The 12,745-nt window shown below is 44.4% G+C and overlaps 1 protein-coding gene across 1 annotated transcript in view; it reads left to right on the forward strand.

Annotated features, from left to right (window-relative positions):
* Window positions 1-9,316: 9,316 nt before the first annotated feature.
* Ptpmt1 (protein tyrosine phosphatase, mitochondrial 1) overlaps window positions 9,317-12,745 on the forward strand; it is a 6,138-nt gene continuing 2,709 nt past the window's right edge. The window contains exons 1-2 of the mRNA XM_013352587.2: window positions 9,317-9,695; window positions 9,788-9,868. Of these exons, the coding sequence (XP_013208041.2) occupies window positions 9,522-9,695; window positions 9,788-9,868 (255 nt within the window). The 5' untranslated portion in view covers window positions 9,317-9,521. The remainder of the gene's footprint in view (window positions 9,696-9,787; window positions 9,869-12,745) is intronic.

A 12,745-nucleotide genomic window follows, 5' to 3' on the forward strand; every position in this document is an offset into this window, starting at 1 on the left:
GGTTGTGAGCCACCATGTGGTTGCTGGGAATTGAACTCAGAACCTTTGGAAGAGCAGGCAATGCTCTTAACCACTGAGCCATCTCTCCAGCCCTGACTGAGAAATTCTTAAGGAAATGTTCAACATCTTTAGCCATCAGGAAAATACAAATACTGTGAAATTCCATCTTACATCTATCAGAATGGCTAAGATCAAAACCACAAATGACTGTTGATGTTGAGGAGTATGTGGAGCAAAATGCTCCTCCGTTGCTGAAGGGACTGCAAACTTGTACAGCCACTTTGGAAAACAATATGGTGATTTGTTCAGAAATTGGAAGTTCATTTACCTCAAGACCCAGCTATACCACACTTGGGCATTGTACCCAAAGGATTCTCAATCATACCACAAGGACTCTTGCTGAACTATATTTATAGCAATTTTATTCAGCCTGGAAACAACCTAGATGCCCCGCTACCAAGGAATGGAGAAAGAAAATTTGGTACAGTTATACAATGGAGTACTACTCAACTGTTAAAACCAATGACGTCATCGAGGGGTGGTGGTGCACACCTTTAATCCCAGCTCTTGGGAGGCAGACACAGGCGGATCTCTGTGAGTTTGAGGTCAGCCTAGTCTACAAGAGCTAGTTCCAGAACAGGCTCCAAAGCTGCAGAGAAACCCTATCTCGAAAAACAAAAAACAATAAACACAAATGACATCATGAGATGTGAATGCAAATGGATGGAACTAAAAAAAAATCATCCTGAGTGAGGTAACCCAGACTCAGAGAGATAAACATGTTATGTACTCACTTATAAGTGTATATTAGTTGTAAAGTAAAATATAATTATGTGGCCAGGTGGTGGTGGCGCACGCCTTTAATCCCAGCACTTGCATTTGAGAGGCAGAGGTAGACAGATCTCTGTGAGTTTGAGGCCAGCCTGGGCTACAAAAGTTAGTTCTAGGAGGGCTGTTACACAGAGAAACACTGTCTCCAAAAACCCCAAAACTATATATATTAATAAACATTTGCATATTAATATTGTATATAATATTTTGTTTTTACATAAGTATAATGTTTAGATATAATATATAAATATATTTTTGCTTTATTTATTTATTTATTTATTTATTTATTGGGTTTTTCGAGACAGGGTTTCTCTGTAGATTTGGATCCTGTCCTGGAACTAGCTCTTGTAGACCAGGCTGAGCTCAAGCTCACAGAGATCTGCCTGCCTCTGCCTCCTGAGTGCTGGGATTAAAGGTGTGTGTCACCACCACCTGACCTATTGCTATATTTATATTGTACTATTTATGATTATAATTATATAAAAATATAAATATATGTACTCATGCTACAATCCACAGACCCACAGAAGCTAGGTAACAAGGAGGGCCCAAGGGGAGATGCATGGAACCCCTGGGAAGGGTAAATAGAAGAGATCCTGTGGGTGGATTTGGGGCTGGTGGGGATGGGAACAGGGATCAGGTTGAGGGATGAATGGAGGGGAGAGCACTGAAAGAGATGACTGGAAGGGGGTGCATTTCAGGGTCAGGTTGAAACCTGGTGCAAGGGAAATTTTCAGGACTCTACAAGGACTAAGCCAAGACTCCTAGCAATAAGGGACATGCAGTCTGAACTGGCCATCTCTTTCAGGCGAGACTTCTAGTGGAAGGACTGGGATACCAACTCAGTCCCACAACCTTGATCTAAAGACTGCTCTGCCTATGGGACATGCTGGAGTAAGGGTGGTAGAGAGAGTGTGGGAGAGGCCGGCCAATGACCCATGCCATGGGAGTGAGCCCACCTGACCCTGCCTGGAGCTCCAGGACCCAGAGGTTAGATGGCCCAGAGATCTCAGAACCAACACTATTGGAGAAAAAAAAGTCAGTGTAATGACGCCTAGCGACATTCTGCTATACTCATAGATTGTTGCCTAGCCCATTCAAAGAGTCTGAACCAACAACTAGAGAGCCTGCATAGGCCTGACCTAGGCTCGCTACAAATATGCGTCAGTTTGTAGCTTGGTACTTGTGGGACTCCTAACACAGGAGTGAGGGCTGTCCCTAGAGCTTCGACTGGCTTCTGGGAACCCATTCCTCATACTGGATTGCCTTGCCCAGAGTTAATACAAGGTGAGGTGCTTAATCTTACCAAAATTTGATATATCATTGAATAGGATTAAAAATAGGATTAGATACATTAAAAACAGAATGACAGTAAAAGGAAGGAAGGAAGGAAGGAAGGAAGGAAGGAAGGAAGGAAGGAAGGAAGGAAGAAAGGAAGGGGAAGAAGCTGGGCAGTGGTGGCACACACCTTTAATCCCCTGGGAGGCCTGCCCCTTTCTCAACAGAAACTGAGAAGGAATGGATGAGGGAGGGAGCAGAGGGGAGGTGGAGGGAAGAACAGAGGGAGGGGAAACTATAGTCAGGATGTAAAATAAATAAATTAATTTAATTAAAACAGGATGTCTTCTATAAAGAACTTTTAGTTCCTAATCTTCACAAAAGAGAATTTTCCTCCACCAAAAAGAAATTCAATTAAAAGAAGAAAAACAGAGGGAGGGATTGTTCCCTTTTTGTTCACAGATGAATCCGAAGTACTGGAAGAGCATTAAATTAAATCTTAAAAAAACAAAAACTGACAAGAAACAAGTCAAGCTAAGACTAGGTATTCATAAGTAAGAACAAGTCTCCATGTATTTCTTTGGGAGGTGAGTGGCAGGCCCCCAAAAGAGCAGAGTAGGACTGAAGAGTTGATTCATCTGTCTGTAACTATTGTTCCAGATCTGGTTCCCACACACAAACATACTGGCAGGCAAAACACCAATTTATATAAAATAAAAATAAATTAATTAAAAAAGAGCAAAGAGTAAAAGCAAGAAAAAAAAAACCAACTGTGTGTGTATATGTGTGTGTTCAAGCTCGCACATGGGTGTTTGCCTAAGTGCATGCCTGGCACCACCTGGATGTAATGCCCAAGGAAGCCGAAGAGGGCGTTAGAATCCACAGGACTAGAGTTACAGGTGGTTGTTACCCTCCCTGTGAATGCTGGAAACCAAACTAAGGTCCCCTTCAAAAGTATCCTCTGCTCTTAACTGCTGAACCATTTCTCCAGCCCCAAGAAGATAATTCTTTTGTTTTGAGTTGTGGTTTTTTTTTGTTTTTTTTTTTTTAAGACTGGGTTTTTTGTGTAGCCTTGCGTGTCCTGGAACTTGTTCTGTAGACCAGTCTGTCCTTGAGCTTACAGAGATCTGCCTGCCTCTGCCTCCTAAATGCTGGGATTAAAGACATGGACCACCACCATCGCCCTGTAAGCATTTTCATAATAAGCTGAAACATGGAATAAACTTAACAGTGAAACTCATACAGCAACTATCTAAAGTGTATAAATGACATTTTAGTGTCTATATTGGGGGGGATTGACGAGGTCTCACAATGAATCTGACTATCCAGGAACTCCCTGTATAGACCAGGCTGGTCTCACACTCATATAGATCTACCTGCTTCTGCCTCCCCAGTGCTGTGACTAAAGGTGTGTGCCACCATGCCCAGCTAGCAGCATATTATTCTTTTAAATTTTATTTATTTATTTTATGTATATGGGTGTTTTGTCTGTATGTGTGTCTCTGTATCACATGCATGCATGGTTTCCAAGAAGACCAGAAGAAGGTATTGGACCCTAGAACTGAAGTTATAATTGTGAATTGCCATATGGGTGCTCGAAACCAAACCTGTGTCCTCTCCAAAAACGGGTGCTCTGTAAATGGCTACCTCAGTCGGTAGACCATGAGACTCTCAATCTCAGGGTCATGGGTTCAAGCCCCATATTGGGTACCACCTGCAAACTAAGTTTTCCCATTCCGACTACCTGGTCCCAATAAACACACAGATACTTATATAAATACAAATGTTCCGTCGATAGCTCAGGTTTATTACTAACTAGTGCTTACATTTAAATTAACTCATTTTTATTAATCTACATTCTGCCTCGTAACCTCATTTTCTACACCTCCTGCTTGCTCAGCAGCTGACTGGTGTCTCTTGTGACTGCCCTCCATCCACCCTTCTCTCCCAGTATTCTCCCAGTGTCATGCATGTCAGGCTGTCTTGTCCAATCCAATTGCTTTCTGATCTGCTATCTGTCAATCAGCTTTAGTATTAAAAATGAGTATAATCCACATCTTCGATTTCTCTTTCTTTCTTTCTTTCTTTCTTTCTTTCTCTCTTTCTTTCTTTCTTTCTTTTTCTTTCTTCCTCCCTCCCTCCCCCCTCTCTCTCCCTTCTTCTTCTTCTTCTTCTTCTTCTTCTTCTTCTTCTTCTTCTTCTTCTTCTTCCTCTTCCTCTTCCTCTTCCTCTTCCTCTTCCTCTTCTTTTTTTCTAAGACAGGGTTTTTATGTATAGCCCTGGCTGTTCTGGAACTCATTCTGTAGATCAGTCTGGCTTCGAACCCATAGAGATCCATTTGCCTCCTCGAGTTCTTATGTTTGTTTTTGTTTTTTTGAGATAAGGTTTCTCTACGTAGCCCTGGTTGTCCTAGAATTTGCTCTGTAGACCAGACTGGTCTCTAACTCACAGAGATCCATCTGCCTCTGCCTCCTGCGTGCTGGGATTAAAGGTGTGTGCCACCACCACCTGGCTTCTTCTTTCCTTCATCCCTTTCTTTTATTATCATTCTTTTTTTAGTGCACCTACAATACAATCCTTTTCAATGTTTGGTAACCCATGTTTTCCATCAAGGATGCTCAGAAAAGTGTGCCATTTCAATGAAGATATAGTTTTCAAAAAGCTGACCTGCTCTGGTGTCTCGTGTCTATTGTAGCAGCACTGGGAGGTAGAGGCTGGAGAAACAGGAATAGAGGACCGTTCTCTGCTGTGAAATGAGTCTGAGGGCAGTGTGGACTTCATAAACCCGGGGGAGAAAGACAACACAGTCAATTTAAGAGCAATTTAATTTACTGTGTATACAGTGTTCTGTCTGCATGTGCACCAGTAGGCCAGATCTTACTATAGATGGTTGTGAGCCACCATGTGGGTGCTGGGAATTGAACTCAGGACCTCTGGAAGCTCTTAACCACTTGAGCCGTCTCTCCAGGCCTTGTTGTCAGTTTTTACCTTAAATTAACACATTTCTCTCTCTCTCTCTTTTTTTTTTTTTTTGGTTTTTCAAGACAGGGTTTCTCTGTGATTTTGGAGCCTGTCCTGGAACTAGCTCTGTAGACCAGGCTGGTCTCGAACTCACAGAGATCTGCCTGCCTCTGCCTCCCGAGTGCTAGGATTAAAGGCGTGCGGCACCATCGCCCAGCTACCTCTCGGTTTTGTGGTTGTTGTTTACCTTTCTTTTTTAAAATTTTATTGAAATTTTTTATTTTTATACATTTTTAATTGATATTTATTAAACTCTACATTTTTCTCTGCTCCCCTATGAGTGAGTACATGTGATAATTGTCTTTCTGTGTCTTGGTTACCTCACTCAAAATAATGTTTTCTAACTCCATCCATTTTCCTGCAAAATTCAAGATGTTGTTATTGTTTTCTGCTGTGTAGTACTCCATTGTGTAAATGTACCATATTTTCCTTATCCATTCTTTGGTCGAGGGGCATTTAGGTTGTTTCCAGGTTCTGGCTATGACAAACAAAGCTTCTATGAACATAGTTGAGTACATGTCCTTATAGCACAATTGAGCATCCTTTGTATATATACCCAAAAGCAGTATTACTGGGTCTTGAGGAAGGCTGTTTCCTAATTTTCTGAGAAATCACCATACTGATATCCAAAGGAGCTGTACCAGCTTGCATTCCCACCGGCAATGCAGGAATGTTCTCTTTTCCCCATAACTTCTCCAGCATAAGTTGTCATCAGCATTTTTGATTTTGGCCATTCTTTCAGGTGTAAGATGGAATCTTAGAGTTGTTTTGATTTGCATATCTTTGATGACTAAGGATGTCGAACATTTCTTTAAGTGTCTTTGAGCCATTTTAGATTCCTCTGTTGAGAGTTCTCTGTTTGGGTCTGTATGCCATTTTTTTTTATTGGATTATGTGATCTTTTGGTGGCCAATTTCTTGAGTTCTTTGTACATTTTTGAGATCAGACCTCTGTCTGATGTGGCGTTAATGAAGATCTTTTCCCATTCTGTAGGCTGTCGTTTTTTCTTGTTGACCATGCCCTTTGCTTTACAGAAGCTTTTCAGTTTCAGGAGGTTCCATTTATTAACTGTTTCTCTCAGTGGTCTCCTGTGCCAATGCATTCAAGCGTACTTCCCACTTTCTCTTCTATAAGGTTCAGGGTGGCTCTGGCTTTATGTTGAGGTCTTTAATCCATTTGGACTTGAGTTCTGTGCATGATGATAGATACAGGCCTATTTTCATTTTTCTACATGTTGATTCCAGCACTTTTCTTTCTTTTTTTTCCAATTGATATTTTTTGCTTTTTTATGAAAGATAAAGATGATGTGTGTTCGAAGATGTGTTGCTTGATATCCGGGTCTTTTATTCGGTTCCATTGGTCCTCCTGTCTGTTCTTACGCCAATACCAGGCTGTTTTCAGTACTGTAGCTCTGTAGTAGAGTTTGAAGTCAGAGATTGTGCTGCCTCCAGAAGTTCTTTTATTGCATAGGATTGTTTTGGCTATCCTGGGTTTTTTTCTTTTCCAAATGAGGTTGAGTACCGTTCTTTAGAGTTCTTTAAGGATTTTCTGGGATTTTTGGTGAGCATTGCGATGAATCCGTATTTTATTGATTTTTATTGAGCTTTACATTTACCTTTTTTTTTTTTTTAATACAGGGTTTCTCTGTAGCTTTGGAGCCTGTCCTGGAACCAGCTCTTGTAATCCAGGCTGTACTCACAAAGATCCGCCTGTCTCTGCTTCCTGAGTGCTGGGATTAAAGGCATGTGCCACAACTGCCCAGCCTACCTTTCTTTTTTTTTTTTTTTTTTTGGTTTTTCGAGACAGGGTTTCTCTGTAGCTTTGGAGCCTGTCCTGGAACTCCCTTTGTAGACCAGGCTGGCCTCGAACTCACAGAGATCCGCCTCCCTCTGCCTCCCGAGTGCTGGGATTACAGGCGTGCGCCACCACTGCCCGGCTATAAATCTTTTTTTTTTACCCCTAACTTTGTTGTTGCCTGGGTGGCTAGTCCCTGACGTCATCCTTGCCTTCTCTTTTTTTTTCTTGCTTCTTTTTCTCTCTTTTGCTCCATAACCTAGATTTCTCCTATTTATTCTCTCGGCCTGCCAGCCCCATCTATTCTTTTTCCTGCCTAGCTACTGATTGTTCAGCTTTTTATTAGATTAATTAGGTGTTTTAGACAGGCAAAGTACAAAGCTTCACAGAGTTAAATAAAGGCAACATCAAGGAGTGCAAAGAGGGGCGGGAGAGATGCTCAGTTGTTGAGAGCACTGGCTGCTCTTCCAGAGGACCTGAGTTCAATTCCCAACACCCACATGGCAGCTCACAACTGTCTGTAATTACAGCTCCAGGAGTTCTGACACTTTTACATGGACATACATGCAGGCAAAAACACCAATGCACATAAAAAATAAAATAACTTAAAATTTTTTTCTCCCTCTTTTTGAGGGAGAAAGTCTTGCTATGCCATCCAGACTGGTGATATTTATTTACATATTTATTTATATTTTCATTTTATATGTATGGATAACTTGTGAGCCGAGTGCCCTTGTAGTCCAGAGGAGGAGCTTGGGTCCCCTGGAACTGGAGTAACATATGGTGAAGAGCCACTGTATGGGTGCTGGGAGTCAAATCCAGGTCCTCTGGAAGAGCGGTATGGTCTTAACCACTGAGCCATCTCTCTGGCTCCAAGGCTGCTTGTCTTTAATTTTTGGACTCAAGGGATCCTCTTGCCTCAGCTTCCTAAATATCTGGAACTACAGGCATATGTGTGCCCGGTTTATAGTTATGTTAGAATTATATATTATTTTCTTTTGTGTGTGTGTGTCTGTATGTGTGTTTACAAGACAGGGTTTCACTATGCCATTCTGGCTGGCCTGAAACTCACTAGTTAGACCCAGCTGGCCTCAAATTCACAGAGAGGTCCACTTATCTCTGCCTCCCAGTTGCTGGGATTAAATGTGGGGGCCAGCCATGATAAACTAAGTATGGGCAGGTCATCCAAAGGAAGCTCTTTACTTCCAACCATTATCACCTGCCAGAGTAGAACTCAGCCATCCATCGATAAATTTAATAAGAGGCCTGAGTCTCAGTAGTTTACCCTGAAGCAGGGTTGCAGGAAGAACCACAAGCTGAGATTACCCAACACCACCCAAGACCGGGCCATTCAAAGGAAATGCCTAACATTGCAAGCACAGTAGGTAGGATCACCTGCCAGCACACATTCACCAGGACACCTCTAGACAAATGTCAGCTAATCAGAGGCCCTGAACCTCAGAAACCCCTCACCCCCACCTTTACTAATATAAAAACCCAATTCTAATTGAGCTCGGGGCTCTCCGGTTAGTCCAATACGTTGGACATGCAGAGAGACCGAGTTTGCAAACTTGATTAAAATAAAGGCTCTTTGCTTTTACATATGGGACTTCGTCTCCTTGTTGGTTTTTGCGGGGACTTTGCGGATTTGGGCATAACATTAAAAGCATGTGCCACTGTAATAGGCTTTAATATTTTTCTTCTATTGAAAAACATTGAATTCAGAAAAAATAAAGACAATAGGTATATGAAGAAAATTATTTTTCTTAATAGTTAATATATTCATACTACGTATACTCTGGTTTGGTCAGATTGGGTGGGGGATTTGGAAGTGGAAATTAATGTTAAGAAGGAGAATCGGGGTTGGAGAGATGGTTCAGCAGTTAAGAGCACAGGCTGCTCTTTCAGAGGACCCGGGGTTCAATTCCCAGCACCCACAGGGCAGCTCACAGCTGTCTGTGATTCCAGTTCCATGGCAAAACACCAATGCATATAAAATAAAAATAAATAAATTAGAAAAAGAGCCAGAGTGGTGGCAATGCCACTAATCCCAGTACTGGGGTAGCAGAGGAAGGAGCATCTCTTTGTTGCGTTTTTTTTTTGGGCCACTATGCTCTACATAGCCAGTACAAGGCATTTAGGGCTACACAGTTTAACATGTTTTCAAAAAAGAGAAAGGAAAAGACTACACCGTAGGTTATCACGCAGGTTCCCTATCAACTGTTGCTCACCCCAGAGCGGGTTCTTCCAGGGCCCCCTATGGCTTAGAGAAGCCTCTCTGCCCATCCTCCTCCTTGATGATGGGTGCACCCGGGGTCGCGCCGTCTCGCTCCCCACCCCAGGTCAGGGGTGGCAGAGAGGACCCTCCGCCCTACGCAGGGTCACAGTCCCCACCCCACCCCCTGCGGCGCCTCTCCTCCGGAGCCACGGTGCCTGTCCCGGGAGCCCGGTGGCCTGGCCGGGACTGCGGGGACCCAGCTTCCGAGGGTCGGGAGGAGCCGGGCAGCCCGCAGTTCTCGTCCTCCGAGTCCTCGCGGTGGCTGGCCGCGAGCCCGGGGGCGGGCGCCTCGCCGCCGCCCTTGGCTGGGTGGGGCGGGATGGCGGCGTCCGCGTGGCTGGAGGCCGGTCTGGCCCGGGTGCTCTTCTACCCGACGCTGCTCTACACGGTGTTCCGCGGGAGGGTGAGCGGCCCGGCCCACCGCGACTGGTACCACCGCATCGACCGCACGGTGCTGCTGGGCGCGCTGCCGCTGCGGAGCATGACGCACCGGGTGAGGGAGGCCGCCGGGCCGGGCAGGGAGCGGGCCCCGGGCCTCGGCGGGTGCCCCGGGGCCCTCGCTGAGCCTCCTCTTTGCTTCGGCAGCTGGTAGTGGACGAGGACGTGCGCGGGGTGATCACCATGAACGAGGAGTACGAGACTAGATTCCTGTGCAACACCTCGAAGGTGAGGACCGGGGCCCCGCCGGCCTGGCGCAGGACTCGGGCCTGTGAAAGCTGGAGACGTTAGACGAGGAGGGACGCTGCGGGTAACTGTGTCTCCCAGACGAGAGTCGGGGACCTCGTTGCCCTTTCAAGCATTGAGTATGCGCATCAAGTTAAAGGCTGCTAGTGGAAAGCAGCCGAAGTTGATAGGCCAGAACGAAGTCGAGCCTGGAGCTCTGGCGACTCAGGTGACTGAGGCAGTATCTTTTGAGCCCAGGAGTTCAAAAGGGCCCCGGGCACTGTCTGAAAAAAGGAGAGTGGAGCGAACTAACTCGGTGGGGGCGGCTCACTGCTGGAATTCCAGCTCTCTAGGCAAGAGGACAGATCGCTGAAAGTTACAGGCCAACGTCGTCTCTGTAACGAGTTCGTCGCCACACAGATCACAAGGAAGCGCTTCAAAATCATGTGCATAAAATTGTACACGTATATGTTAGTTTTATTTTGTTGTTTGTTTTGAGGCAGGGTCTCAAGTCTATAATGAACTTTATCTGATTATCCTGCCTCCACTTCCCAAGTACTGAGATTACAGGCATGTGCTTGTAATTTTGGTTACTAACGTCAGTAACTAAAATTGTGTTTTATATGCCTTTCATTCATTCTCATTCAACACTTACTTAAGCACCAAGTATGAATTTGGCAATGTGTTAGCTTTGGAGATGTAGGCCTACTAAGAAAAGCACCTCCTTAAGAGGGAGTGTGACTTAGCTGGTAGGTGGTGGTGGTGCACACCTTTAATCCCAACACTCTGGAGGCAGAGGCAAGGGGATCTTTGAGTTCGAAGCCAGCCTGGTCTGGTCTACAGAGTGAGTTCCAGGGCATCCAGGGCAACACAGAGAAACACTGTCTCTAAAAAACAGAAAAAAAAAAAAAAAAAGTGATGTGATTCATACCTGTGATATTAGCACTCTGTACGGGTGGGAGGATCAAGAACTCGAGTTCAACGTGGGCTACATGAGCCTATGCCGAAAAAAATCACACAAATAAGAAAAGCACACCCCAGGCACAGTGGCACACATTTAATCCCAGATTAAATGGGGGGACAGAGGCAGATGGATTCCTGAGTTCGAGGCCAGCCTGTTCTATGAAGTGAATTACAGGACAGCCAGGGCTATGCAGAGAAACCCTGTGTCCAAAACCAAAACAAACAAAAAATCTTTAAGCCGGGCAGTGGTGACACATGCCTTTAATCCCAGCACTTCCCAGCACTCGGGAGGCAGAGGCAGGCGGATCTTTGTGAGTTCGAGACCAGCCTGGGCTATAAGAGCTAGTTCCAGAACGGGCTCTGAAGCTACAGAGAAACCCTGTCTCAAAAACAAAACAAAGAAACTTTTTTTTTTTTTAAAAGGAGCACTCTTTATTTTATATACTATGTCAATAAGTTATCATTGGAAAACTGCAGGGCAGGCTGGGGATAGATTTCAGCTGTTAAATGTCTGCCCAGTTTAGAATACAGACCAGGTATAGTGGTGCCCAGGGGCAATCCTATAATCCTATCACAGGAGGAAGAAGCAAGAGGATCATCTGGGCCACATATGAGTTTGAGACTAACCTAGACTAGATGAGACCTTCTCTGGAAAAGAAAAAAAAGGTGGGGGGGACACAAAAAAGCATGTCACTGTTCCTTGAATTTCCCCAAGTACCCTCACAAGATTTCAAGGGATCATTAGCTATAGGAATTTTCACTAATGTGGTCAGGTGTATAAAGCAGGGGTCCCTGAAGTTACATAGACAATGCGTGGTCTCTCAGTGTGAGGCACTGTCGCTTGTAAGAGCTTTTCCCTCCCACTAGCCTAGAGATAGAAATGTCCAGGGCAGCGGTGGCATTTTAACATGTCTAAGAGTCCCCTGGCAGCTCTGCTAAATAACAATTTCCCATCTCCAGCCCCAGATACTGTGACTCAGGTCTCTGAGAGTAGGGGTCTGAAAGTGGTTCTGGTTTGATTGATGTACAAGCAGAAATGTACTTTCAGGTTTTGTTACTCTGATTGCTGGAATTAATTCCAGTCGCAGGGACTAAAAGTAGCGAGAAGCCAGGCATGGAGATGCACACCTGTCGTGTCAGCGCTCGGCAGGTGGAGGCAGGAGCACCAGCTCACTGGCATCTTTGACTACTTAGCGAGAATTGAAATCCAACCACCAAAACAAAGAATTTAGTAAGTAGCTAGAGTGTATTTGAAGTCTTAAACCAAAACTACAGTTATCTAGTGTGGCAAAGGCTTTGTTTCATTTCTCTAGTTACTTAATAATATTACACAAAGGCAGGTAGGTGTCTTTTGTTTGTTTTTATGGGGTGAAGGGAGAGCGAGCCTGACCTCCACCTCAGCATCTCCTCCTGCTCTAGTCATCCTAGAGGTGGGACTTTAGGCATAAGTCACCATTCCTGTCTAAAATGTGGTTTTAATTATAAGATAACCCTATTTTTTTTTTTACTGTGTACCCCTCAAAAATGATATAAAGGTTTATGCACTTATGGCAAAATACAGTATCCTTGCCTACAATGGGGTCACTGTATAAGGCCCAAATGAGGCTAAAACACAGCTTAATAACATTATTTGAAGTGGTGTTGGGAATCTCGGGGTTCCATTTGCCTGGTACGACACCACTGAACTACATCCTCTGCCCCATAATTTCTGCAGCTGAATTTTTTTTTTTTTTCGAGACAGGGTTTCTCTATACAGCTCTGACTGTTCAGCAACTCACTCTGTAGTCTAAGCTGGCCTCAAATTCAGAGATCACCTGCCTCTTCCTCCTGAGTGCTGAGACTAAAGGTGTGTGCCACTACTGCCAGCCAAAAGTAGGCTCTTTTCAAGGCATTTCTTTCTTTTTTCTTTTTTTTTTT

Source organism: Microtus ochrogaster (genome assembly GCF_000317375.1).
Source record: "Microtus ochrogaster isolate Prairie Vole_2 chromosome 14 unlocalized genomic scaffold, MicOch1.0 chr14_random_1, whole genome shotgun sequence".
Classification (NCBI taxonomy): domain Eukaryota; kingdom Metazoa; phylum Chordata; class Mammalia; order Rodentia; family Cricetidae; genus Microtus; species Microtus ochrogaster.